This window comes from Sceloporus undulatus, chromosome 9, assembly GCF_019175285.1.
Source record: "Sceloporus undulatus isolate JIND9_A2432 ecotype Alabama chromosome 9, SceUnd_v1.1, whole genome shotgun sequence".
In the NCBI taxonomy this organism is placed as follows: Eukaryota; Metazoa; Chordata; class Lepidosauria; order Squamata; family Phrynosomatidae; genus Sceloporus; species Sceloporus undulatus.
This window is the reverse complement of record NC_056530.1, coordinates 20,460,446-20,488,272: the sequence shown is the minus strand read 5'-3', so window position 1 is coordinate 20,488,272 and position 27,827 is coordinate 20,460,446. Positions and strand designations below refer to the sequence as shown.

Below are 27,827 nucleotides of genomic sequence, written 5' to 3'. Positions count from 1 at the left end.
AAGAAAAAGTTTGGTGACTTTGTTGTAGAGGGGGAGAGAGGAGGAGGAGGGTTTGGGCTGCAGGGCGTGTGCATTGCCAAATGACAGTGATGCTTCCTGACGTCTTAACAAATGCTTGCTGAAGTTGGTGGGGTGCAGTGGTGGCAGCTTCGGGGACTTAGGGAGAGCCTGCTTTCTTGTTGGCACCTGGTTTTCCGGGCTGGGTGTGTAGGGTTGCAGAGGGGTGGAGCTGCCCTTCCAAGGAAGGTCTTTCCATTTGGATGCCAAAGAAGGAAGGCAGCCAGGTTTCCTCTGAGCTTGTGGAAAGCAGCCGAAGAGTTAACATTCCCGGCTGTGGTCCCTCGTAAACATTGTTGTTGGCCCAGTGCCCACCCCCCCACCCCCTGCTGCCCGGCTGGCTGCTTTCAATTAGCTGTGGGTCCCTGCGTTCACGGTGGGTGCTGTGTTTCATCTCTTGCCTGATCTCTTCTGCTGGCTGGGGCTGCTTGCTCCACTCGCTCACTGGGAGCCATGGTCCTGGATTGCCACCTCCTGATGGTTGGGGTGTTCCTGCTCAGCTGGCATCACCTGCCAGTGGGTGCCCAGCGAGTCAAGGTCCTCTTTACCCCCATGATCTGCCGCGTGCATTGTAGTGGAGGGCATTGCACCAACCACTGTGAACCGGGCAATGCCACCACCTTGTACAGTGGGGAGAATGGCCGGCCAGCCGAGGGGGGTCCCGGATTCCGCGTCTGTGAGTATTTCTGGGGAGACTTAGAAGACAGCTTGTTTTAGTTTCCACAGGGGTCTGTGGGTGGGGAAGCTGCACCCCATCTTGGCAAATGGATGTGTGACCTGCTGGTTCTGTTTGGTGGTGGCAGGCCAAGCGGGTAGTCCCTTTCCTTCTGTGAGTGTGGAGGGTGGGATCTGTAGGTCTCTGTCAGATGTAGTGTCACCCTGTTACATGGTCTCTCTCTCTCTCTCTCTCTCTCTCACACACACACACCTCTGGGAAGGTTCCTGTGTATCTTTATGTCTACATGTCAGTATATTCACTCCCTGTCCCTTTCCCGTTGTTGGGCAGCCTAGTGGCACTCCAATCTAGAGGTGGGCATAGAGGTCTTTGAAGGTCCAGCTGCTAACTCCTTGATCATGCTTTGCACCATTTTCCAGTGCTGTGCAGGTGGTTGGCATCAACACACACACACACATATCTGCCAAGCTAATGGCATTTTCTTAAGAACAGGGCAGAGCACTATTCCTTCCCCTCCTTCCTACCCACTGCACAGCCGGCCTCAGCTAGGCTGTCTCCTTGCCCAAACATCATCATCTTCCTCCTATCTGCCATTTGTTCACCTGCTCACCCACTTGCCAATGCCTTGACCCCTTTTTAGCGGCTGATCCCTTGATATGAATGTGAGTGCCTCAAACACTGATATGCTGTGACGATGGAAGGCAGGTGCAGGACATGTCAGTAGGGTTGTATGAGCCATGTGGTGAGAAAAGTTTGGGGCAGTTCAAAAAGGATGTTGATAGCTGAAGTGTGTCCCAAGGAGGGCGACCAAAATGTTGAAGGGTCCGGAAACCATGCCTTATGGGAACTGGGTATGTTTTGCTTGGAAAAGAGTCGGTTAAGAGGTGGTATGATAGCCCTGTTTAAAAATTTGAATGGGTGTCGTATTGAGAATGGTGCAAGCTTGTTTTCTGCTGCTCCAGAGAAGAGGATAGAATAGCAATGGATTCAAACTACGGGAAAAGAGGTTCCACCTAAACATTAGGAAGAACTTCCTAACGGCAAGAGCTGTTAGACGGTTGGACACACTCCCTCGGAGAGTGGTGGAGTCTCCTTCTTTGGAGGTCTTTAAATAGATGCTGGATGGTCATCTGTTAGGGGTGCTTTGATTGTGTGTTCCTGTATAGCAGGGAGTTGGACTGGATGGCCCTTGAGGTCTCTTCCAACTCGACGACTCTATGATTGAGGGCAAGGTCATGTGCAGGGCACAGCAGTAACAGATAGGCATGGGACCATGAAGTGTAAGAAACGGGAAGGGATGCAGGCTTTCCTGGGAGAACTCTAGAGTGAGTGGTTTGTTGTTGTTGTGTGCATTCAAGTTGTTTCCAACATGGCAACCCTATAGCAAACCTATCATGTGGTTTTCTTTGCAAGTTTCTTCAGAGGAGGTTTGCCAATGCCATCTTCTGAGGCTGCAAGAGTGTGACTTGCCCAAGGTCATCCAGTGAATTGGCATAGTTGAGCTAGGATTTAGATCCTGGTCTCCAGAGTCACTCCAATGCTCAAAGCAGTACACTAAGCTGAATGGTGGGCAACATATTTTAGACTGGAGGACGGGTGGGATGAAGAGACATCTGCTAAGAGTGTGGTGCAGTTTTGAATATTCTCTTCTCCCTCCCTTCTCCCTCCCTCCCTCCCTCCCCAGGTTTAGACTGCCTTAAATCTTTTATACAGTGACTACTTTTAGAGGATGCCCATTGCCCCCATATATAATCCCATTCACTCTACCTTGTGCTCTTCTACATATAATTCCATTTGCTGCTGCTCCTTCTCCTCTTTGCATCCTATTGCCAGGGCTCCATTCCGAAAACCCCATATCTCTCCAGAGCCTCCTTCAGGGCTGGAGCCGAGAACGTTGAAGATAAACAGGAGACTGGCATTGTGCCACAGCCAGATGGAACCAGCTGTTTTTGGAGGGCAGGGTGCCAGGGTTGCCTGGCCGCCATCCCTGAATCCAGCTCTTGCCTTAGGGCAGGAAGTGAGTGTCTTGTGTTTGTGTGTGGCAAGTAAGCTGGCAAAATCTGGGGCTCCCAAATCCGCCTCATCATTTGATTTCAGAAGCGCCATGGATTCTGCGCTTGAGATCCAACTTGGATGATTTGAGCTCAATGGGCGTGTGGCTCTGTTTGTCTTTTTACTCTCTTTTCTTCCCAGTTGGGCTGTTTTCTTCCACTTGATATTACCCAGACCCCGCGTGGGTGTGCAAAATGGGGAATATGGATGGACCATGCTGCAACTCCTTTTTCTGGCATGTTCTGTCTCTCTTGCTCTTGGCCATACACACTCCTTTAATGGAGGGGGGGAGTTTATAAGGGAAGGCTTCAGCCCCACAGGGCCTGAGGTGGAACATGTCTTTGGCTTCCCGCACACTAATTGATGTCGGCCACAGTCCTCCAGGGAGTGTTCCTTTCCAACCCTTACTGAAAGGTACAGAACTATGCCACTTATTTTGAGAAAGCTGCTGCATGAAGTGTGTGTCTGTGGGGGGGAGCCCTAGGTGGATCGTGGCCCCTGGCAGTTTGGCTGGTCAGTCAGTCTGTCTATATGTCAGGCCGTCTTTTTCTTGCCAAGCCCTGCTCTTTAAGGTGATCCAAAGCCACTGCCTCCCAGCACAGAGGCTGCTTCTGCTGGCACGGCGCTTGCTTCCACGGCGGCTCCAGATGTCCTCCATGCTGCAGCCAGCCAGCCTCTCCGTGAGGCATAATCCTTCCCACAACATCAGCTCAGCAAAGTGAGGCCATTCCTGGTGTAGCAGAACCTCTTTCTTTTTCTGCCTGCCCACAAACCACACACATTATAATGGATGGATTTACAGCTACAGAGCTTCCAGAGGAAACCATGAGTGTGTGAACACAAGACCTGACGGGTGATGCTGGACAGGTCTCCTTCCCTTTTTCCCTCCCCAGTAACCAGTATCTAAAAGAGGGGAACAATGGTAAAAATCTGTGGAAGGCTAGGAGGCCACATCAGATCACTCCAGGAGACCTTGAAGGGCCACTTCTCAACACACACATCTGCTCCTGCAAAATCAATAAATCAATCAGAAAAAAAATTGTCCACCAAATGGCATCTCAGGGACTTGGGGTCTTTCCTGAGTCCCCAAAGGAATACTTTTTCCCATATATATATATTACTTTGGGGGGGGGGGTTTCCAGAGACTGCATGCAGCCCACCCTTTGCCCACCCTTGCTCTAGACATTTAAACATCCATTGAGCAAAGGAAAGCACACTCCTCCCCTCATCCCTTTGCCACATCTCCACAGGTTGAGACCTACTGAGAAATGAGTTGTGGGTAGGTTGACATCCAGTGTGCATTTTGCTCAGGGTCTTCCTGCTTTTGCCAAGCCTTGTGCAAGCCATTGCACATGCGCAGGGGGAAGGAAAGGCCCATTGGGCATGCTCTGAGACACTGTTGATTAGCTCTCTTTTGGAGCCCGAGAATGTGTTCCTCGGCATTGCTTCACAGGATTCACGGTCTCATGTTATATGGTCTCCCTACTTCCTAACTCAGACACAATGATATTCCTCATCTTGGGTGATAATGAAGAGCCTGGATTGGGACCTCATATTTGATTGTCTGAGTTTGAACTGCCCTGGGTGTGATCTCAGCACTTGTGCTCTGGGCCGAGATGGGTAGGGGGGCGGAGGGTGCTGTTCTCCCATTGCCCTGAAGGAAAACAGCTGCCTCCATGTTGTTGTGTCCCTCTAGTTGGCAAGGAGGGGAAGAAGTCATTGGCTGGGCCCCAGCTAGAGAAGACACTGGAAAGAACTGTGCATTATACTTTTGGATGAGCATGGCATATTTGGATGCCAAGGAACCATCCTTCCTAGTGATGTCACTTCTGTCAAGGCAAATTTTGTGAAATTGTGTGTGTGGGGGGGGGGGGATATAGTGTCAGGGAAACATGTTTATGGGGCGGGAGTGTCTTTCTGAGCATGGATGAGCTGCCTAAAATCCTAGAGATTGTGAGGTTCCTGCTGGTTATATGCTACCCTTGGAATCAATGCTTGGAATGCTGCTGTTGTCTTATGCATGCCTTAAGTCCCTCCATGGAAGCACTTGGGTATTTTTGTTTGATGTGCAAGATCCACATTCAGTTCAAGCTGATAGAAATATCATGGCACAGATGGTGCTGTCAAGCATGCAGGTGTGCATTACATTCTCAGTGATGTATGTCCGCCTGTCCAGGTTTAACTTGGTAATCCTACTTTTTTGGTTACATGTTTGGTTGCATATCAAGTTGTGTGGCCTTGCCATTCAACCCAAGGGTGTGAGGCCACAAGCAGTGTGACAACATGTGACTGCCAATTGTGTGAATGCCCCGGGAATGGCTTTTCGCATCTGCATGATTGGCAGTTCATTCACAGGTTTCCCCCATGAATTAAAAGGGACAGGGCAGCTACAGGAGGGGGGTGACGTTGTACGATCAGCATTGCCAGTGCCGCTTCCCTCCCAATGAAATTTTTTGATAATCTCCTAAAAAGGGCAATCAGATCACATCTGGCTTTTAGCAGAGCAAGAACAATGGGAACAAAATCCACTCCAACTTGTTCTCTAATGAAGAAGGCTTTCTAAGGTCCCTGAGTTCTGAACACTTTTATGGTCAGTTGGAGGTGAGAAATCTATCCCTCTTTCTGAGTAACAGGAGAAGGAATAAGGTCTCCATTCCCATAGGAATTTGGAGAAGAGTCTTTCTCAACCCAGCCTTTCCTTGCAGGTAGTTTTGGTTGAAGCTCTGCAGTCAGATCCCATCTGGTCACCTACCACTTGGGATATTTCAGTCTCCTGGCAGCTGTGCAAAAGGATGCCCTGTTTCCTTTGGAGTCAGCTGTTGCAAGGCTGCAACAAGGAATTGTGACAGGGATGCTGCCTCTGATTGTTGCAGCCGCTTGGGCTGTTAGGAGGGGACTTGTGGCCTTATTGCCAACTGGACAAACCTTCACCTGATCCAGCTGCTAGTTGTGAAGGAAGGGGGTGTTTACTGAATACAGTCACAGATGCATAACTCTAGGTTATGAATCTGTAACTGCAATGCAAAACGCCAGCCATATTTGGGGATTATTTGTAAATTTGCTTTGCACTGACTTACAGAAGGCATTGTGTTAAATTGCATGTGCTCATTTATTTTGGCTGGAAGTCCAAAAGCCAGGATAGATATCTATTTGCAAGCCAGCATGGTGTAGTGGTTTGAGTGTTGTATGACGCCTCTGGAGACCGGGGTTCGATTCCCAGTGCAGCCATAAAACCTACTGCATGACTTTGGGCGAGTCATACATTCTCAGCCTCAGGGGAACGCAACAGCAAACCTCCTCTGAACAAATCTTGGCAACAAAACCCCATTATATGTTTGTCTTAGTATTGCCATAAATCGGAAATGACTTGAAGGTGTACAGCAAGCAAAGATATCCCTGTCGCAATTCCTTGTTGCAGCCTATTTAGACATGCAACTGTTACTTAAAAATGCCTTGCAACCCAGATCCCCTGATATTTTCATGCAGACACTGAACAGCAGTGTGAGAGTGGACTAGGGGAAGCCTGTGGAAACTCCCATGATCACTGGCCAAGGGAGGAATGGTGGTCCCGAAAACCACCACCTTCATTCAACCTGTCTATAATTAATGGAACCAGTTCACTGTCAAGTCACCAGCCATGACTCAGTGCTATGGGATTCTGGGATTTGTGGTTTTGTGCACTAGTTAGCCTTCCCTGTTAGAGAGTTCTGGTGGCCAAGCCAATGACAAGTCCCAGAACTCTATCTCATTGAACCATGGAAATAAAAGTGCTATGCTTTATTTCTGCAATGCAGAAGCAGCCCCTGTTTCCATGATGGGAGTTGATTCCTTCTGCAGAGAAGGTTTCCCCCCCCATTGATTTGTTAAGATGCTGTTGCTTCTGGATCTCATATGGGGGAGGGAGGGTTTGCAGCGCTGCTGCTTTCTGCTCCCCAAGTGCTGACATAACCTCTGCCTAGCTTGACCTCCCTCTGACATCAGCCCCACTGAGTGAGACATATGCCCTCCTTCTGCTCCCTCTTGTCCCTTCCTAACAGCATTGTCCAGACGGACTTGCTCAGGACAGCCAAGAACAACTGAGACTGTCTGGCCAGCCCCAGTTGCGCCTGGGAATATGTGGCAATCGAGCCTTCCTTTGAGAGTCCTGGCTCTGTCCCAGCCCCACAAGCCTGGCACAGGAAGGGCACAAGAGTGTGTGTGGGAAGGGGCAGGGTGGAGGTAGTAAGTCTTCTTGGGACTTGGTTCAAGTCATTTTGTGGTGCCAGGGAAGCTCTGGCAGGATAGGAGCTGAGGACTGTCACCTCTGTGTGCATGCATGTGTGCGTGTTAAGATGCAGCCCAACCTCCAGCAGTCAGAAAACTGTCACCCTCTGGACTCTTGATCAACCGAGTCCACATTTTGGGGTGCCAAATCAGATCCCCTAATCCTGTTATTGTGCACCTTCAAGTTCATTTCCAACTTAGGGCAACTCTAAGGCAACCCTGTTGCATAGTTTTCTTAGGAAGATTTGTTCAGAAGGGGTTTGCCATGGCCTTCCTCTAAGGTTGAGAGAGTGTGACTTGCCTAAAGTCACCCAGGGGGTTTTTGTGGCTGAGTATGGGATTTACTGCACCCTCCTGCCTCTCTACCCCAACCTGGTGGTTTGCAAAAGCAAACGGCCTGAAGTGACCCATGCAAGCACAGCTAGCCATATTCTCTTGGGAAAGGCTATCTCTTCTCTCCTCACCCCTGTCTCTATCTGTATCTAAGGAAGAACGTCTTCATTGGCTTCATTGTGAGTCTGAGCAGAAAGTCGGAAAGAATCTGCATAGCTGAAACAGACCCATTGGGAACAACCTCTTTTCAAGCTATGGGGAAATCTGTGGAAAGCGACACCACAAGGAAACAGCAGTTAGAGATCTCTGAAAGTCTCATGCAAAAGGAATAGTAACAAATGTGAAAGGGGAAACTGTGTTGTGTTGGAGAGGGAGCATTTTTATTACGTAGGTCTCAGTATGCGTAGCCCAGAGAAAGGACACTTACAGGGGGGTTGAGCCAGCACATAGGCAAGTGAGTAGAAAGAAGAAGCGTTTGGATCAGTGTTTGGGTAAAAGAATAGAAAGAGTATTAAGTTATGGGGAGACTGGGAGCCTTCTAGCCATTGCAATAGTGGGTGCTCCTGCTAGCAATAAATAAGAGGATCTCCTCATTCCTTCCAAAGAGCCTGAATCTGAGGGACTCTGCAGTAACTCCAGCCATCAAACTCCAGGTATGACTATGTCTCACGACAGTTCTCTCTCTTTTCCACAGTCCTGTGTCCCCTCATCTGCCAAAATGGGGGAGTCTGCCTCAAGAAGGACAAGTGTCTCTGCCCCCCCAACTGGACCGGCAAGTTCTGTCACATCCCAGCCCTTCCGCATTCCCACGGCCAGGCCCCCATGCGCCGAGAGACTGACACACAGTCGGATGGGAGAGCACAGTCGGTCACCAAGTCTGTGCACACCCTCCCCATCGCCAACCACCGCCAAGAACGTGATGGTAAGGAGTGGGGTTGGGAGAGGGACTCTGGATATGAGTAGGAATGAGAGAGAGAAGAGTAGCTCAGTGATAGACTATGTGCTTCAGTCCTCAGATTTCCAGGTTGTCAGTAGAGAGGGAACAACCATCACTCTTCCTGAAACTTTGGAAAGCTCATTCCAGCCAATACTCAATAATAATGGGCCAGATGAACCCATTATTGGTACCTCTAATATTCCTATTGTCCGGATGCCAAATATGTGATACTGTAGCACAGAAGGCAATGATGATTCTAGTTTGTCTTGTTGGAAGTCTGAAACCAGCTCTGTTTTCTGGGTCTGAGTAGGAGTTTGGGGTGCAGCACTGCTGCAAAGGGATACTCACGCCTACAGTAGGTATTATTACTAAATGGTCAAGTAGATAAATGGTAGTCAATGGAAAGCCTGGAGTATATAGTCTGGAGAAAAGAAGATAAAGGAGGGGAGGCATGCGGATATGTAAAGAGATGTGGAAAAAGGATCCTCCTACTCCCCCAGCCCACTTACAGCAGAATAAAACAAGCCATTGGGGGACAGCGGGAAGTGGAAAGATACATCAGTTAAACATAAGGAGCTTTGTGGACCAGCCATGGCCCCTCCATGGCCTTTCACTGAATAGAACTGCTGTGTACCTCCAAGCTGCTTGGGACAGACCACAGGGCCAGCCTTTGTTCCCTGCCTCTGAGTTTTCATGGTGAAGCATGAAAAATCTGGCTGTCCTCCGCTAGAAACAGAATACAGGATCTTGGCCAAATCCACAAAGGCCATTTTAAAGTCCCATTCTTAGGTTAGCTTCCAGCTGTGGGAACCAATCCACACTGGACCAAGCCTGTGCCAATTTCCTCCTTAAAAGCTGCTGTGGTTGCCCTTTCTCTTTGGGCACGATCCATACAGGTTCCTTAGGGAGAAGCTCAGGCCAATTTGACAAGGCTGCTCCATTGCCTTGTTTGCTCAGAACAGCAGCAACAGGACAGAAGAGGATGGTGGAGGCCAAGGGGCTTGAGGACTTCACCCTTCTCTGCGGTGTGGACGTCTTCCTGATAGTGATCTTGAGCTGACTTGTCAAAGGAAGAGATCCAGTGTCACTCTATGGGAAAGTGTTGAGGAGTTTTGGTTCAGAGACTTGCCTTCCTCATCCTGACGACGACATTACAATTAAAAGTCATTTTCCTGCTGCTCTACCCTCTCCTTCCTTCCTGTGCAACCACCTTGTTCTGTCCCCATCTCTAGGTGTGGCATCAATGGTGAACGTCCATGTAGAACATCCCCCTGAGGCCTCTGTCACCATCCACCAAGTGGAGCGGGTCAATGAGGAGCCACCAGGGGACAACAATGCCCTCCCAATTTCCCGCCCAGCCCTCTACAGCATCCTGGCCCAGAGCAGCCCTCGGGACCCTGGCGGCGGCTACGGCGAGAACTCCGGCTTTGGCTACTGCTTCAGGCAGCTCAGTGGCGGAGAGGTACCCATAGGGCACAATCTGGGTGTGTGTATACACATCTTGCGTAGGCAGCTACAGCTTTGGAGACAGTACTAAGAGTAGGAGTGCAGCTATGGCGTGTGTGTGTATGCGCCACAAAATGTGGATACTGCCCCCCATAAGAATCCTGTCTCCAATATCCTGGGGAGTTGTTGTGTTACCTCTCTTCGAAGGATCAAAGTGGTTGGGGCCCTATAGCAGTTCCAGTTATAGGACTCTGTGTGCAGTGTGTGACTTAGACATGTTGGCAAAGAAATTAAATAAATGAATGTATAAATATTAAATAAAATGCAGGGTTCAGTAGACAGCAGCACAAAAATCTGGTTTTTAGACTTGCGGTTTCCATGACTATGCATCCACACTCCACAGTAATAGACACTCGACACCACTTTTGCTGTTGTGATTCCATCCTATGGAATCCTGGGATTTGTAGTATGGGAATCTACTTCCTTACACTATCTGGTGCAGGTGACACTATATTACTGGCAGAAAATAACAAAGACTTGGAACGGTTACTGAAGAAAGTCAAGGCAGAAAGTGCAAAGGCAGGTTTAGAGTTGAACATTAAGAAAAGTTATGACCGTGGATTATATACATAATTTTAAAGTAGACAATGGTGACATTGAAATAGTTCAGGCTTTTCCAAACCTTGGCTCAACAGTTAATCATTGCTGAGACTGCAGTCAAAAAACCAGAAGAAGGGCAGCTATGAAGGAATTAGAAAGAACCTTGGAAGTTTACAAGATTATCACTGTATACAAAAGTCAGAATGGTTCGTGCCATTGTATTTCCCATTAGTTTGAACTCAGTTAACTGAGCAGGGGGAAAGCGAAGACGTGTGGAACTGTACCCTTCCCTGTAGACTTGGGCAAAAGCAAACTGCTGCAGCTTCTCCTAGCTTGTACATTCTTCTTTATGAATAGCTTTTGTAATCTTGACTGCATACTGATGTTACCTGGCCACATATGTCCCAGTGTTAGAGAAATGCTGGAGGACATGCAATGTCTCCATGTCATGGCTGCATGCTAGGGTTGCTGAAACAAAAACTGGAGAGAGCTCCTGTACCTTTAATGGTTATGTAGAAGAGTGAAATTTCCTCTCCTACACAACCATAAAAGACACAGGACTCATCTGCAGTCTTCACTCTGGCAATCTTACCCTGTGGCCTTATTCCTCCTGTTGCTGCCATCCACACTAGAGTGGTTACACCTGTACAGTGCACCAAGATTCTGGTCTTCGCTTCCAACACCAACACAGACCACCCCAAAAGGGAGGCACAGCCAGGAGTTCAAGTGAAGGAGAGGAGAGCCTGGGGAGAACGTCTCTCCCTTTAGCTTTGGGAGACATCTGGCTGAAAACAGGAACTGCTGTTGCTTTGCCAGCTCTCTTAAAACTGGTGTGAAGGAGTGGTGGCAGGCGTTTATTGGGCCCTTTTAGAGTCCAAGAGCAACAGATATCATGCTCGAAGGAGGTCATGGCCCTGGGAGGTCTACCATAGCTAGTCCACCTAGAACTGCGTCAGGAGCTGGAAGGCGCCATGTATGCAAGGAGCATTTGTGTTTACCCTGCTCTGCAAAATGGCTAAAATATCCCAGCTCTCCTTCTCTTCTTGGCTGGTCCTCAACATGCTATGGTTAATATAGTGCACTAAGGTACAATATACCGCAATACCATATAGATACATATGAATAACCTAAACATGCACAGCGTATAAAATCCATACAATACAATAAATTAAATCCCGCTATCCCCTCCCTCCTTAAACCAAATCAACATAATAATTACAGCATAATTTGATTTGTTTAAAGGCAAAAAGGCAATGATGGAAATGAACCTACTGCATTAAAACAGCAAAGTAAAGGAGTACAAATGCCACATCTGCTGATGCCAGATCCTTCCTAGTTGTACACGCTTGTGCATGCATTCACACAGATCCAGCACACCTGCATTCACTTAAATATATCTTTTAAACATGTTAAGTAAAATTCCACCGGAAATTGAAAGGAAACATTGGTGTGTCATGTTGTATTTAATAACAGCAGCCAGAATGGCAATAGCTCAACATTGGAAATGTCAGAGATAGGTGACTGGTTACTTAAACTTTCTGAAATGACAGAAATTGGGAAACTGACATCTTGCCTGAATAACAAAGATCCCAATGTTATAGAAGAAGATTGGTCTCAAATAACGTAATATTGTAAAAATAGATGGCGGTAAGATGTAGGAACACTAAGCGAAATCTTAACATGGTTTAATATTTTATATCTGTATATATACTTAAACATTACTATAAGTTATAAATCGGTCATGGAAGACTATTCTTGATGTTATATTCAAAATCTGACAAGGAGAGGATTTGTAGATAAGGGACTGAGGATGTCAATTTAGGATAAACTTCTGTGGGGGTTATATTTTATGTAATCTGTTCTTTGTGTGATGTAGATGTATTTTATATATTAGTAAATTTTAATTTAAAAAAAGAGTCATTCTGAGGCTACCCCAAAAGTTCCAGTTTTCAACCCTGCAACCTCTGGTTCCACTATCCTATTGCTCTTAGCTATTAATGTTTGGCGTTTTCATAGCTTGCCATTGGATCTTCCCGATAACCCTGATTCTTGCCTCCCTTCTCTTTTTCAGTGTAGTGCTCCCCTGCCTGGCTTGCGAACCCGTGAGATCTGCTGCCGTGGGGCTGGTCTTGCCTGGGGTGTCCATGACTGTCTGCCCTGCAACAATGGTGGCCTAGGTAAGGCTCTTCTGCCGCAGGGGGGGGGTTATGGCACCGTTGCAGGAATTGGGGTAGTAGTGAGAAAATATGCAGGGAAATGGTGCCAATACACTGTAGTGGGTGGCTTCCACTCTTTCCTGCAGCCCTTTAACATTGTGGAATGATAGCACTATGATTCTTCTTCAGCTGCCATGGTTCCATCCTATGAAATGCTGGGTTTGTATTTGGTACATCACTGGAGATCTCTGGCTGGTTTCTTCCATGAGAGGCTTTTTCCTTTTGTCCCAAATTTGTCTCCCAGTTCCCCCCACCACCACTTATTGCCAACCAGCTTTTGCACTCTCTACTACAGCCAGCATGTATCACAGAGCAAGCAGAGTTCGTGCCAAGAAAACCCGAGTGCAAAAATGATTGGACCACTCTGTAGTGTTACTGTTAGCCCACTGTTAACTCTGGCTATTGTGGATCTATAGCAGTGAAGGCTTTTCTTGTCACCCTTTCTTATGTTCTCTCCTGTTCCCATACTGCAGGAGACACTAGTCCAGTGGGAAGGAATGAGGTGGCCTGCCCCAAAGGGTTCCGACGATTGAACGGTTCCTGCATTGGTGAGTAGGGCTGGCCAACTCAGGATTTCTTGGCCCGCCAAGAGAAGTGGAAATGTGCACCAAGCAAGGCTTTGCCATAGGTCCTGGGTAGCATGAAAGAGAAGGCCTATGGTACATGGTACATGGAATAACTATAAAGGGTTGTTATTTTTGTGATCCATATTGGTATAATCCAACCCCACCAACTGTCCTGAATCTAGACCTTCTAAGTAGGCTCAGGCAAAAGCAAACCATTGCTCTCTAAGCTTGTGTGTTCTACCTTTTTAATAATTTTTGCCATCTTGCCACATTATGATGCTGCTTAGCCACACGTGCCTGTTTTCATGGGTGAAATGCTGGAGCGTATGGATTGGTGCAGTTGAGAAATATCTTTGTCAACCTCACCTGAAACCTCAGTTAGTTACCTTCCATCCTAAAAAGAAAAGGGTGGGGAAGAGGAATCTAGCAGCACTTTTTAGACTAACCACTCTATTTTAGCATGTGCTTTCCTGTCTATCAGTCCAATTCTTCTTAAAGCCACAGGTTTTTAAAGCCTGGTTACATAGTTGTGGGAATGGAATTGAATATAATAGGGTACAGAAAGATGCAAATAGTGACCCTGGTCATTAATTTTAAAGAGTGGTATGAGATGATACAGGTCTTTCAAATGGTTGGTAATAGTCTTTAAAGTGGTCTGTTAGTATTCACATGTGAAAGTAATAAATCTGCTTACCAAAAGTTTGACCTTTGTGGTCAAAACCTTCTCCCAGGAAATTCCTTTTGTTTATATGTGCAATTGTGAAAACAAGTGTATTAGTATATATTGTATGCCATAAAACAGTTGTCTCCATTCATAGAGGTATAAACCTTCTATTCTTTCTGATATCACTTCTTCCTCCACCTCTCCTCTGCCCCACAGATGTGGATGAGTGCCAGGAGGGCAACTTCTGCCAGAATGGCGAGTGTACCAACACACGTGGCAGCTTTGCCTGCGTTTGCCACGAGGGCTACATCCTTGACTCATCCCGCAGCAGCTGCATCTGTAAGTCTGGTAGATTGAGGGAGGGACGTGGGGGAGAAAGGCTGGCATACAGCACTGTGGCCCCATAGAGTAGAATCATAGAACCATAGAGTTGGAAGGACCCAAAAGAGCAATCTAGTCCACCCCCTGCCATGCAGGAATACCACGTCATGCCACCTCTAGTCTTCACGCTAAACACAACTAACTCCCTCAAGTCATTCCTCATAAGGCTTGGGTGACCAAACTATCTTGATCACCCTTTACTGGACATGTTTTAGCTTGTTGATATCCTTCTTGAACAGTGGTGCCCAGAATTGGGCACAGTATTCCAGGTGAGGTCTGACCAAAGCAGAGCAGAGTGGCACTATCTGGGCACTAGTCTTTTCTTGTTGCAGCTCAAAATTGCACTGTTTTGCATCACGGCATCACAGAGTAAATTAGCAGACTCCCAAATCTAGCTTCTGATTGGACCTAGATTAATTCATTTCTGTCTATTTTGGCATTACCCTCTATACTCCAATAACATGTGCCATTGGCATTCAGTAATAGCCACTCTTGCCTCTCTCCCCTTCCAAACTCAGTCCAGCCTGGCTAATGCTGCCATCTGCTGTCTGTTATTTGGAAAGTACAGTATCTCAACTCGAAACAGTCATGGGCAAGGTTTTTATTATGCAATGGCCTGCCTGATTCTTGGAAATCAATCTGAGTCTCGATCATGTCATTTTTAATGTGTATTCATCCCATGTCCCCCGCCCCTATCACTTTTGCCTTGCTTCTTCCACAAATATCCTGTTGGGGAGAACAGCTTCACTATGCCTTTTGACCCATAGGGTTTAAAACTGTCCATCTAAAAAGCACCTCTGAAATACAGTCTCATCTGACTTTTATAATCTGGCCAATCTAAAGAACAAAACAAGCCTTTTCTTATTAAACTTTGCCAGATGGAAATAAACAAACTTGTTTTAAAAAAAAATAGCAACAGCAAATCTAAAATGAAGCCCAGTTACACATAGAACAAAACGATCCATTTGGAATGAATCTGTTGTAATTTTCAAAAGCGGGATTTTGTGTAAGCTGCACTCAGACAAATAGGAATTATATGGATCATTACACAGGTCTTTGACTGGTTCTCCAAAGCTGGATGGATTATACCAGCTTTTTCCAACTGATCTCCTCCAAACGTTTTGAACTGCAGCTCCCATCAGCCCCTATCTATCAGGTCCATATTGAAGGATCATGAGGTCTGAAGTTCCAAAAACCCACAAGGCACCTGGTTGGTTAAGGCTGGATTATACAATATTTTGTTTAAAATGAATATGAATTCATTGGAGACACAAAATGAGATTTGCATTTGAAAGGAAAACAGGATTAATGGGTTTTAACCTTAAAGTCCTGACATGAACAGCTGGGCTTAATAGAAGAAAAGCAGTACTAGACCCCAATTATGCTGGAGGGAAGAGGGGAGGGGTGTCACAGTAGTTGCAGAATGACCTTTGCATGCCACTTGCTGGGGAACATGAATGGGGGCATGGGGAAGGTTTGCGCTTCTGTCCTGCTTGTTGTTGGCTTCTGGGTGGAGCGGAGAGACGTATGCATCCAGCTGGCCATTGTGATGAGAAATAGGATGCTAGACAAGAGAGGCCTTTGACCTGATCCAGCTTTAGGGCTTTTGTTTTTCTGTTCTAATAGACTGCCAGTGTGGTGTACTGGTTTGAATGTTGGAGTAGGACACTGGGAGACCAGGGTTCAATTCCCTGCTCAGCCATGGAAAAATCTTGGTTGATCTTAGGCAAGTCACACTTTACTAGCCTCAGAGGAAGGCAAAGGCAAACCCTTCTGAACAAATTCTGCCAAGAAACCCCCGTAATAGGTTTGCCTTAGGGTCACAATAAGTCAGAAATGGCTTGAAGGGGAACACAACAACCACAACATAGAGTGCCAAGCCTTATGCCCAGTTATCTGAGTTCTGTGTCAGATTTGTTTCCTGATGGCGATCTGATATGGTGGAGTAGTTGCACTATATCTTACCATGTGTTCAACTATGACTGAGGTGTGATGGGCACCCTCTGAAGGCTGGCTCTCTTCAAATGTATTTTCCCTTTCCTTTGGTCGGGAAAAATTTCTTGCACTGGGTCCAGAGGCTATGTTCTGTCATTGATAAGACACACTATATGTTCTGGAGGAATATAGCTTATTGATCAACCAATCAATCAAGATTGGCCTTCAGCCAAGAGGTCTCCCAGAGTGACTTGCAAATAGTTGATCCAGCAGTTCCCTGCCCTCAAGTTTATAATCTGAGGAAGGCAAACCTCACATAGCAAAAGGGATGGCAGAGTAATGGCAGCTGGAATGGAGAGAGGGCCTCTCACCAACCACAGTGAGCCAGGCATAATGAGACTGTGCCTGGCTTCTCTTCTCCCCCAGAAGCCAGAGCAATGGCAGTTGGAATATAGAGGAAAGACAGTCAAGACTTTGCAAGCATGGCTGGCAGGCAGGCTGCATGTTGTATGTACATGCAGACACTGCATAGGATGCCTGGAGTAGTGTTTTACTTGCTCTTTCCTCCAAACAACAGATTACATGTTGGAGCCACTGGGAAAGAATCCCCAAGGCCAAAGCAACCACCATCCTGATCACCACCTTCCAGAGATGTGACCTTCCTCCTGTTCACAATGACTTTCTCTCCCTCTTCCCTGCAGCCCATCATGTCATCTCTGAGGCCAAGGGTCCCTGCTTCCGGGTGCTGCGAGATGGCGGGTGCTCCCTGCCCATTCTGCGCAACATCACCAAACAAATCTGTTGCTGCAGCAGGGTGGGCAAGGCCTGGGGACATGGCTGTGAACGCTGCCCAGCTTTTGGCTCAGGTGAGGGGGCCTGGCAAAAGAGAAGAGAAAGTGGTCAGTGGTGGCGGGATGTGTGTGTGTGTGTGCCTTCCCAGCTAGTCTCTCTGCTGTCTCAAAGCCTTGAAGGGAAGTTGGAGGTGAATAGCACCTTTGTCTGTCCTGTAAGAACAAAAAGAGGGTGTCTCAGAGCATATACAGAGTGCTGTGTTCCTTTCTTCCTTGGACCCTGCTGCCATGTGTGCCCTTATCTGGAATCAAAGGGAAGGGCTTGGAGGGCACTGAGTGTTAATCCCAGACCAGCTACAGGTTAGCACTTAAGCACTGAAACAAAGGGAAGAGATGGGTTGGACTTCCCCTCAATTCTCTTTCTTTCTCTTATGGCGTTTTTTTTCTCTTCGGCAGATGGATTCAAGGAGATCTGCCCAGCTGGCCCTGGCTACCACTATTCAGCCTCTGACCTCCGCTATGACACTCGCTTCCTTGGCCAAGATCTGCCCCGGGTGCCAATCAGCCGCCAGCAACCAGGACGGGAACCTGCTCCCCGGCCTCCGCGGACAACAGTGGCACCAGCTATCAGTATGTTACCCACCCACTCCTTGCTCAGTTCTCCTAGGATATATAGAGGTGCCCCAGCTCCCTCGAGAGCCAGTGTTGTACAGTGGTTTGACCAGTGGACTAGAACTCCAGAATGCCAGGGTTCAAATCCACACTCAACCATGGAAATCCACCTTAAGCAAATCAAGAGGAAAGCAGTGATCAACTTCCTCTGAAGAAGTGCAGCCAGGCAAACCTTACGATAGGATGTCCCTAAGTCAGAGTTGACATGAAGGCACATTAACTAACAACAGCTCCTTTGCTTTGGTTGTGATGGGCCCACCAAAAGCCAGCTCTTCTCTTCTTGCCAGGCTTGGGTCTAGCTTCCTTGCACCAGCTGCTTTGATTTGGAAGTTTGGGCAAAAGAGATTTTTGTTCCCCTTTAACTGCAGGGCTGCAGCTCCCCCACACTTTCACTGTGGTTATTTTTTTTCTGTTGTGAAGTCATCTGTGCAGAGGGGCTCCTTACCTCATTTTGAGCCTATTCTGAATGAATGAATGAATGAATGAATGAATGAATGAATGAATTGGGATAGTGGATGAGTTGGGAAATCCCCTATGTGCACAGAGCATGCAGTGGGAAAGGGAGATGCTGGGTAGCTCACCTTCCACAGCAGGGAATAGCAAAATACTGGTTTGCTTTTGACTCCATCTGAAGCACCTGCCTGAAGGAGTGTTGCGGAGCTGGGGCCATTTCCTTTTCTTCAGACCAGCAACTTCCTTATGCCAGTTTTCTTCTTTGTCTCGCAGTCCGCTGGACCCCACCACCCACTTCCCTGCTGGGACGTCAACCTCCCTGGCTGGTGCCCACTGTACCACCTGGACCTCCCGAGCCTTCTCTGCCAGGTAGATGGACTAGAGGGGGTGTGCTCCTGGTTATCATCCTCTCATTTTCGGTTGACTCCATTGGCAGGGCAAAAGCCCTGGAAGAGGGGCAGAGTGGGATGGCAAGGTGGGCAGGAACGGGGATATAGGGGGCCTAGGAGACAACCAGCCTGTGAGATTCTTTCTTTTCCCAGAGGTTGGCCAAGGTGTGTGTGAGCGGCGCCCCCAGGTGTGTGGGCCAGGACGTTGCATCCCTCGCCAGGGTGGCTACACCTGTGTCTGTGAGCGTGGCTATTGGCTGAGCCCTCAAGGCACCCACTGTGTCGGTGAGTTAGGCAGAGGGACGAGGTTTTGAAGGTGCTGCTCTTGGCATGTTGCTTTTGGGGAAGGCTACCCAGGGTTGTCATTGTTCAAGATTTTTTTGACACTCACAGCTTCTGGTTGGATTGGAAGGACACGTCTCACAGAGGTGGTCTGAGCTGCTGTCATTTCCTAGGAACAGCTTAGTGCTAGTAGCTTTGGAGGCTAAACGCTGCTGGTCTGTTTGGGGTGGGATTGGGGATGCTGCAGCACTTCCAGTCAATTTGGCAAGATGAGTGCAGACAGGACCTGCTGGTCATGCTGGGTGGGTGTTCCATGGAACACTAGATGGACGATGCCAAGCCTTCCTCCTTCTATGTATCCCTAACCTTTTTCTCCTCTTCTTCCTCTACAGATGTGGATGAATGCCGACGCAGCCCTCGCCCTTGTGCTGGTGGGCGCTGTGAGAATTCAGTGGGCAGCTTCAGCTGCAGGTGCCGGGCTGGCTACCAGGCTGACCTATCTGGAGCAGAGTGTCAAGGTCTGTTCTGTATGGGCACAGGGGTCCCACTTTGAAACCTCCATTTAAGGAGCAGGGGTGGAGATCTTAGCTTGCTTCCTTCTCTACTTTTGACTCACGTTGGCTCCCTCCCTGCCTGCTTGTTTGCTTTTTCTTCATTCCCCCCAGACATTGATGAGTGTGCCAAAACACCACCACCCTGTGCCAACGGACAGTGTTACAACACACCAGGCTCCTTCCGATGCTCCTGCCCCAGTGGCTATCAACTTGATCCAGTAGGCTTTGAATGCCAAGGTATGGAAGTGATATCTTTGGGAAGAGTGCTGAGGTTGAACAGGAAAGTACAGGAGGTACAAATGAGATAATCATTTCCTTCATCTGCCTTGCACTTATGTTTAATGTTGGTTCTGTGGACAGATGAAATGCAATTCATGCCACACATAGTCTCAGCTCAAAACCTACAATGTACAGGAAATGCTAGAAAGGTCTGTCATCAGTTCTTTTTTGACCCAGGCCCTGAAAAGGGGAGCAAGGTAGAAATGGTAAGGCAACTTTGGCTTGGAAAGAATGTGGGGATCAGTATAAATTTTAATAAAATATGAAATATTAAAAAAGAGAGAGAATACGGGGATCAGTTGAAGGCAAATCCATGGGGTGGGCACCTGTAGAGAGGGTAGGCTATTTTTTTACACTTTGACCAAATAGTCTTTACTAGTGTGTTTGGGCATACTAGGAGTGATGTCACATCACTTCTGATCACCATTTTGGCTGATTTTTGAGCTGGGCTTTTGCTGTAGGGGGTTCTGAACACATGGGTGACTTAAAATGTTGCATTTGTAGTTGGTTTGGGGATATTTAAGGGTGGTTTTGGCTGAAAATTCCCTAAAAATAGCCTGATTTTTGGGACAGGTGGTGGAGGATTTTGGGGGTCACCAAGAGCCTTTAGGGGTGTAGAAGTGGAGTCCATAGGCCATGTTTTCTTCACCTCTGATTTTACAGCCCCAGTCCATCCCTCTTCTTCATTGCAGATGTTGATGAGTGCTCCCAAATTCCCCTGCCATGTGCCCGTGGGCGCTGCCAAAATACACCAGGTTCTTACCGTTGTGCCTGCCCCTCTGGCTACCAGCCTGGCCCCACTGGCACAGAGTGTCTGGGTAAGAGCATTACATCCCTTTTCTTTCCCATGATAATTGCCTGCAGGATCCTGGAGTGGGAGATTCCAGATTACTCTGGTCCTGCGGCACTGCTCTTTCCTGAAATGTAAGCCTGGGACAGTTTCTTTTTGGGGATAACAACTCTCAGAGTTGCTCAGACAAAGTTTCTTAGGTTTTCTGGCCTTGGACTGCCTCCCCAAGTAGGGAGCATGGTGGAAAGACAGATGAAAGCAGGAGAGCATGTCACATTTGTGTTGTGTTTTTGCAGATGTGGATGAATGTCGGGAGAGTCCTCCAATCTGCCAGCCAGGCCGTTGTGAGAATGTTCCAGGCGGGTACCGCTGCACTTGCCCAATTGGCTATCAGCCCAGTCCACAAGCAACACAGTGCATTGGTAAGGATGCTCTGTAAGATTTAATATCAATATTAATATTGCTATTAATAATATTAATGCTCAATAAGGTGGCAGACAGAGAAGAGCAGGAGGATAGAGCAATAAGATGCCTGTTTCTGCCACATAATCCTACCCTATTCCCTTGGCCCAGCCTGCCTGCCATCTTCTACGTAAGGCCTGAATCCCAGGTATTCTGGTCATATGTAAACCATTGTTCTTCTCCACCATTTTGGATTGAGGAATGGGTCTTCCAGGGTCCATGGGGTAAGGAATCATTCAGAGCTTTCTGTGAAATACCTCTTTGTCTTTGCCCCCTCCATGCCCACAGATGTGGATGAATGCCAGCAAACCCCTCCGCCATGTGGCTCTGGACGCTGTGAGAATGTGCCCGGCGGCTATCGCTGCCTCTGCCCCGCTGGATTCCGGGCCAGTCTCACTGAGAACCAGTGCTTGGGTGAGATGGGAGAGGAGATTTGAAGGGAGGGATACTGGGGACACCATGAAAGTCCTTCTGTGCCTGATGGCCTTGTCTCTTTTCTGAAGATATTGATGAGTGTTCGACAGGGTCACCCTGCGGCCCCCAGGGACGGTGCTTCAACACAGAGGGCTCATTCCGCTGCCAGTGCAACCGGGGCTATCGGACAGAGGGTACAGGGGCATCTTGTGTGGGTGAGTACTGGAACCTGAGGGAGCTATGGTCAGCCAGTGGGACAACGTATTTGTGTGGGGGGGCATTTGGCACCCTACATATGAGGGTTAACCTTGTCCCAGTACATGCCTTCTTTGTGCTTCCCATGATTGGTACCTGCACCCTGATGTTAAGTCAGTATGAGGAGGGGAGTGATCTCTGTGGCAGTTTGCCTTCCTTAGTGTGAAAGGCATCCTCTCAGTTCTGCCCTCTTCTTCCCCATCTCCTCTCCCACCCTTTTTCTTCTCTCTCCCTTCTTCCCCCAATTTCCATCTCCCCACTTGCCTGCCTGTCTCTGTTAGATATTAATGAGTGCCTGGAGGGAGACTTTTGCTTCCCGCGGGGAGAATGTCTCAACACGGATGGCTCCTACACCTGCCTGTGTGCCCAGGGATTCACCACTGCTCCCAATGGAGCCTCCTGTGTGGGTGAGGAACCTTGTGAAACAAGGGGAAGTGTGTGAGCAATGGGAGCCAGGAGACCTGGGTGTTAGTTGGTTCTGGATAGCTTAGACTGGGTGCAGGACGGTGTGGGATCCAGTCTCCTGCCATGTTGTGCTCCTATTCACTCTATTTCCTGCCACCCTCTATATATAGACATTGATGAATGCCAGAGTGGCACTGCATGTGCCGGTGGCCATTGTGCCAACACAGAGGGCTCTTTCGATTGCTACTGCCCACCTGGTACCCGCAGCAGCCCCAACAAAGCTTCCTGTGAAGGTAAGTGGTCAAGAAACAGCAGTCCTGAGACTTGCCTGGATCTTTGGAATCCACCCTCCTCCTGCCCCCCCATATTTCCTGTGCCAAGAAAATACCCAGGTGGTCTTTGATCTCGTCCCCATAGATATCGATGAGTGCCAGGAGTATGGGGCAGCACTCTGTGGGTCACAGCGCTGTGAGAACTCTGCTGGCTCTTATCGCTGTGTTGCCCATTGCCAGGCAGGCTACCGAACCAGTGCTACAGGAGATTGTGTTGGTGAGTGTCACTTGAAGAAGGATGGGGTTGTGTTGGGGGGGGGCAGAGGGAAATAGAGAGTGTACCATACTTCTCTGAGTCTGGAAGCCTCTCTGGGTCAAGAAGAGCCTCTCTGTTTCCCCACCCCACTCCTTTCCTTACTAGATTGTAAGTTGGTTGAGTGCATGAAGATGTTGCAGCAGTAAAACCTCAGGCAACGTTAGCTTGTGTCACTTCAGCTGATTGAAGCTGTCCTTTGTCATAGCTGTTGTTCACCAGGAGCTCATGCATGTGTTCCCACAAACTGACACACAAACCATCTATCATATGAGCTTTTAAATGGGATAAACTTTCCACTTGACAAGAAGGTCTTCACAGGAGGTGGTGCCATTCCTTTCTGCTGCCTATTCATCTCTATTCTCATCACCCGCTTGTGGTGCTTCTTTCCTCCAGACATCAATGAATGCCAGGAGTATGGGACCAGCTTGTGTGGGGAAAAGCGTTGTGAGAACACTCTGGGTTCTTACCATTGTGTGGCCAGCTGCCAGACTGGGTACCAAGCCACAGCTGCTGGGGACTGCCTGGGTGAGTGCAGGGGTGTATCTGAGCTCGGCCCAAAGGAGAGAAGGAGAACACCAAGGTGGACATTACCTGTGGCCAGGTTGAGCCATCTTCCTGGCCACTGGCCACTCATGGTGCTCCTTGGGCAATGTTTGGGGATGAAGGGAGGGACTACTCCTCTGAGTGGGTAGACCTGGGTCACAATCCAGCATCCCCTTAGTACAGTGTAAATACCAGCATGAAGACATGTGCCATGGCAGCACTACACAATGCCTATGCAGAATAGTAACATTGTACATCACCTTTAAATGAATGGGTGACATTATGCAATGTGAAATACATGAAGCAAAATGGCAAAACAAAGTGTAGGATGGCAACCACAATGCACAACACAATGCAAAGTATAGGATAAACAACCACAGTGCACATTGCACAACTTGCAAAGACAAAGCATAGATGAACAAGTCTGCTTCCATTGCTGTCAGCAGAATATGTCCATTACCCAGTGGTGAGTTCTTGTCTCCATATACAAAGCTAGACTTACCCATGTGTATGCCCCCAAGTGAATTCTGACTATGTCACATTGCAGATGTGGACGAGTGCAGGAACAGCTCACTGTGTGGTGCCCATGCTGTGTGCCACAACCTGCCAGGATCCTTCCAGTGCATCTGTGACCAAGGTTATGAGAGCGCTAGGGATGGGCGGCACTGCCTAGGTAAGTGCTGATAGTTGACATGATATGGGGAGGGCAAGGCCTTGGCGATGGGTGCGAGAGGAAGGGAATACAGGAGGCAGGGTGCCACCTCAATGGGACATGAGGGGCAGAGTGGGATATCATTACACAGTGTCAATGCCAGATGCCCAGCAATGATTCTTTTCCTCTGCATATCTCTCATCTTTTTTCCCTTCTCCTCACAGACGTGAATGAATGTGAGACACTGCAAGGGGTGTGTGGAGCTGCACCATGTGAGAATGTGGAAGGCTCCTTCCTTTGCATTTGTCCAAGGGCTGGTGAAGAGTTTGACCCCATGACTGGACGCTGCATTGCTCTGCCGGGTGCTGGTGAGCGGGAGGGAAGGAAGGAGGTTGGAGGGCAGGCTGGAGTACCCTCAGGAGACACAGCTGGACAGTGGGGTGGAGATTTTAGTGAGGGACCACAGAATGGACCTGGGGGTGGGAGAAGAAGGATTTGTGATGCAAACAGTAGGCTGGGGCTTCTTCATGACCCATCACCTTCTGGGGAAGGACCTTCAAACATCATGAAGATCTTTTTCCTCCAATGAAGGGGGGCACTGAGGCTAGATTAGACCAAATTGGGTCTGTATTAAAGATGGAAAGAATAGTCATTATTGTTCATTCTCAGATAACAAAATGGGTTTTCTAATAGTCAGGGAACTCAATTGAGAAGTAGCAAGAATTTTGTGCAATTTGCTACTGATATTTGAACATCCTGAAGTGTTGCAGAGAAATAATTTAGCAAAGAAAAACAGCTTTTTTTTTGAGGGGGGACCATGTTTTCTGGGCCAAAGAATGGGTTTTCTGAACAACCCACGTGTCTCCTGATTTTCATCCGTTAAATGTTGGTTATGCTACCTAATTGTACATCCTTTTGTGCAGGGATGAAATAGTCAAACATTTATATTCCTAGTCCATCTTGGCCAGCACTGGATTTCCCATCTTAGTGTTCATACAAACATCTCTGGGAAATTCACAAGCCAGGAGTCAAAGGAAAATCTTTCCCCGCACATGTGTTTAATACCATGCAGAATTGGTGTCCCTAAACTGGTGGCCTATATGAGGTTTTGTCTGATACGATTAAGTTCATTTCCACTAGCTGCAGGGCAGTCCTAATGCTGTTTCCTCAATCAAGTTCTCAGTTCCAAAGACCTTGTCTTCCAGCACGTCCTCCAGCCATACCCAGGCGGCCAGAGGTTTCACGGCCAGAATCCCGGCCTTCTGGGACCGGTGACAGCCTTCGCCGTGAGTGCTACTATGACCCCAACGCAGCACAAGCCTGTGAAAACGTATTGTCCTGGAACGCGACGCGCCAAGAGTGTTGCTGCAGCCTTGGCCATGGCTGGGGCATTGACTGCCACATCCAGGTGTGCCCCTCCCCAGGGACAGGTAAGAATGTATGTCCATGGATGAAGAAGGAGATGCAGAATGGCTATCTTGATCCTACAGAATGATTCAGATCAATCACTGGCCACACAACCCTTATTATAATGGTGTAGATTTCTGCATTGCACAGAACTTTCTAAACCTCTCTTGATAGTACTTCTCAATTGTCATCAATAGAGGTCATTTGAACAGTTCACCCTCTGTATCCACAGATTCCTTATCCATGGATTCAAGCATCCAAGGCATGAAAAAAACTAGAAATTGGATCACCAAAGATTTAGTCTAGTTTTCCAACCACTAGATTGTCTCTCACCTTTCCAAGTAATAGTACACAGGACTGTAGCACCTGTGGTCTTCTGGCCACTTGTAACATTTCATTATCAGGAGTGCTATGAGCTGGAAAAGAGTCATGAGGAAGGAAGGAAGGAAGGAAGGAAGGAAGGAATCTCCTGGGCTTGCCAGAGAGACAGTTCTGGTTGAGATGTGTGGTGTTTGGTAAATCTTACAGCTGACAGATGCCTTCTTTCTTCCTAGTGGAATACCAGGCCTTGTGCCCACATGGCAATGGCTATGCTGCCTCCATCGCTGGAAGTGTCTCGCCCGTTGCAGGTGGGCATTACCATGGTGTGTGCCTTAAGAGTTTGGGAGTGGAGTTTGGGACCAAATGTTCCATCTAGACTGACCTTTCCTGGGTGAGCTCTGCAGACTAGGGCTCCCCTGGGGAAGCCTATTTGTTATGTGTGTATGTGTTGTGCTCACACTCACACAGCTAGAAGCCTGGACTCCTTCATTTGTTTCTGGGAAGGAATAAGGGATCACTGCTTTATGGCAACAGTGTGTTGAGTGTCTTGGTCTCCTAGATTCCTTTTTTATTATTACTAATCCCTTTTCTCCTCCTGCATAGATGTGGATGAGTGCTCTCTCTTCAGCACTCAGGTGTGCAAAGGTGGGGTCTGTGTGAACAAGAGCCCTGGCTATACTTGCTACTGTCCCAATGGCTACTACTATGAGACACAACACCTGGAATGCATTGGTAAAACATTTGGCTGCTCCTCTCTTTCTTCCTAGGACTCCTTGTTTTGTTCATTTGGTGCTAGACATTGACATGTTACTGCTATAGCATAAGTTTTATTAGAGGTAAATGATACAGCAGATGGCATACAGCTGAGAAACATCTCAAGCTCTTTTGCTAATGGGGTCCAACACCCCTTCACAGCCAATGGTAAAACAGGACCCCCAAACAATAAATTCTACCCAGACTATCCCTGGAAGGTGATCAGATTTCCCATAGATGGTTATATGGGACCCTTAAAGAGGGGTAAGCCCTCTCCCACACCAAACCCTTTGGAAGATGGTCTCCTTGTGGTGATATAGTCCAGAAGGGAACCAAGAAAATTAAAGTGCTCAAGTGTGACTCATCTCCTGCCCATTAGCTATGAGAACTGTGCAAGCATATTAGTAACAGTGGAAAGTTCACTCTCCCAGTCCATTCTCAGCCTCCATCTCTTTTTCCTAGCCTCAAAAACTGTCAAGCTAAATGCTAAAAGTATCTGACAGGGTCACTAATGCAAATAAACCCTTACTGTGTCACTAGACAGCTGTTTAACGTTGGGCCAAAATGCTAACAAGGACCCTAAAACCCAGCTGCCTGGTGGCAGAGACTCAACTTACAACACCTACCCAGGCTGAGGATGGGAATACTAGGATGGAGGGAGGTAGACACTGACTTTGTAAGCATCCCCTTCTGTTAGCTCTGCTTTAAGGCCTGTTGCTGGCCTCACTTGGCTCCCTTTTGCTTGGGACCCTAATAAAAATGACAACCCCTCCTTTCTATCTCGAGAGAGAGACTGACCATCTCCTTGTTCTCTCCCAGATAATGATGAGTGCCTCGATGAGGAGACGGAGCCCTGTGTGGGAGGACGTTGCATCAACACCATTGGTTCCTATTACTGCTCTTGTGCTGCTCCACTGGTTCTTGATGCCTCCCAACACCGTTGTGTCACCAACGATAGCCAAAGCTTGGGTAAGTGCCGAGAAACCTATGCACACCTCTTCCTCGTCTTGTTCTATTCCACAATGTTTGCAGTAGTGCTGAGACCCCTAGAGACCCTGGAAAATCTCAGTGCCTATGTCATCATTTTGCATCTGGCTACAGGGATGTAGCCAGATTCATCTCCAATTCTGTCCGCTCAGTGCGAATTACAAAATAGCAATGTGAGTGACTTCAGGGCCTTCACGGTGCCCAGAGCCCTTTCCTCCTGACCTACTGTAAAGGCCCTGAAGTCACCCATATTGCTATTTTGTAATTCACACTGAGCGGACAGAATTGGAGATGAATCTGTGGGGTGGAAAGGGCAAGTATCACACTGATTTTGTCTTGTTCCTTCCTGTGGTTTTCTCACCCTGCTGCTTTCTGCCTCTTCCCAGATGACAACCTGGCTGTGTGCTGGCAGGAAGTGGGGCCTGACCTGGTGTGCAGCCGACCCCGTTTGGACCGCCAAGTTACCTACACAGAGTGTTGCTGCCTTTATGGGGAAGCATGGAGCATGGACTGCGCCTTATGTCCAGCTCGCGACTCAGGTTAGCCTCATAAGAGATCCTCATGGCAGAAGAGACCCTTTGGCAGAAATGCCAGCTGGGCTCTAGGCTGCAAAGGTGGAGAGGAGAGGAGGGTGCCTGTGGGTGCCCAGAGCTGAGGTTTCCCCAAAATCCTTTTCTCAATTAGCACCTATGTATCCATAGTCA

The 27,827-nt window shown here is 48.0% G+C and overlaps 1 protein-coding gene across 2 annotated transcripts in view; it reads left to right on the top strand.

Annotated features, from left to right (window-relative positions):
- The window catches only part of LTBP4 (latent transforming growth factor beta binding protein 4), a 44,135-nt gene that overhangs the window by 11,601 nt on the left and 4,707 nt on the right, over positions 1-27,827 (top strand). The window contains exons 1-27 of one of the 2 annotated variants that reach the window (XM_042440044.1): positions 131-733; positions 8,076-8,303; positions 9,551-9,780; positions 12,436-12,541; positions 13,054-13,128; positions 14,027-14,149; positions 16,828-16,992; positions 17,374-17,547; positions 18,316-18,411; positions 18,585-18,716; positions 19,106-19,231; positions 19,379-19,504; positions 20,239-20,364; positions 20,633-20,758; positions 21,087-21,212; positions 21,302-21,427; positions 21,749-21,874; positions 22,043-22,165; positions 22,290-22,421; positions 22,854-22,985; positions 23,551-23,676; positions 23,880-24,023; positions 24,861-25,085; positions 25,617-25,691; positions 25,987-26,115; positions 26,956-27,105; positions 27,510-27,662. In XM_042440044.1, coding sequence (XP_042295978.1) covers positions 511-733; positions 8,076-8,303; positions 9,551-9,780; positions 12,436-12,541; positions 13,054-13,128; positions 14,027-14,149; positions 16,828-16,992; positions 17,374-17,547; positions 18,316-18,411; positions 18,585-18,716; positions 19,106-19,231; positions 19,379-19,504; positions 20,239-20,364; positions 20,633-20,758; positions 21,087-21,212; positions 21,302-21,427; positions 21,749-21,874; positions 22,043-22,165; positions 22,290-22,421; positions 22,854-22,985; positions 23,551-23,676; positions 23,880-24,023; positions 24,861-25,085; positions 25,617-25,691; positions 25,987-26,115; positions 26,956-27,105; positions 27,510-27,662 — 3,823 coding nt within the window. In that variant the 5' untranslated portion in view covers positions 131-510. Of the gene's footprint in view, positions 1-130; positions 734-8,075; positions 8,304-9,550; positions 9,781-12,435; positions 12,542-13,053; positions 13,129-14,026; positions 14,150-16,827; positions 16,993-17,373; positions 17,548-18,315; positions 18,412-18,584; positions 18,717-19,105; positions 19,232-19,378; positions 19,505-20,238; positions 20,365-20,632; positions 20,759-21,086; positions 21,213-21,301; positions 21,428-21,748; positions 21,875-22,042; positions 22,166-22,289; positions 22,422-22,853; positions 22,986-23,550; positions 23,677-23,879; positions 24,024-24,860; positions 25,086-25,616; positions 25,692-25,986; positions 26,116-26,955; positions 27,106-27,509; positions 27,663-27,827 lie in introns of those variants that run through there. The other variant, XM_042440045.1, reaches the window with a different exon arrangement.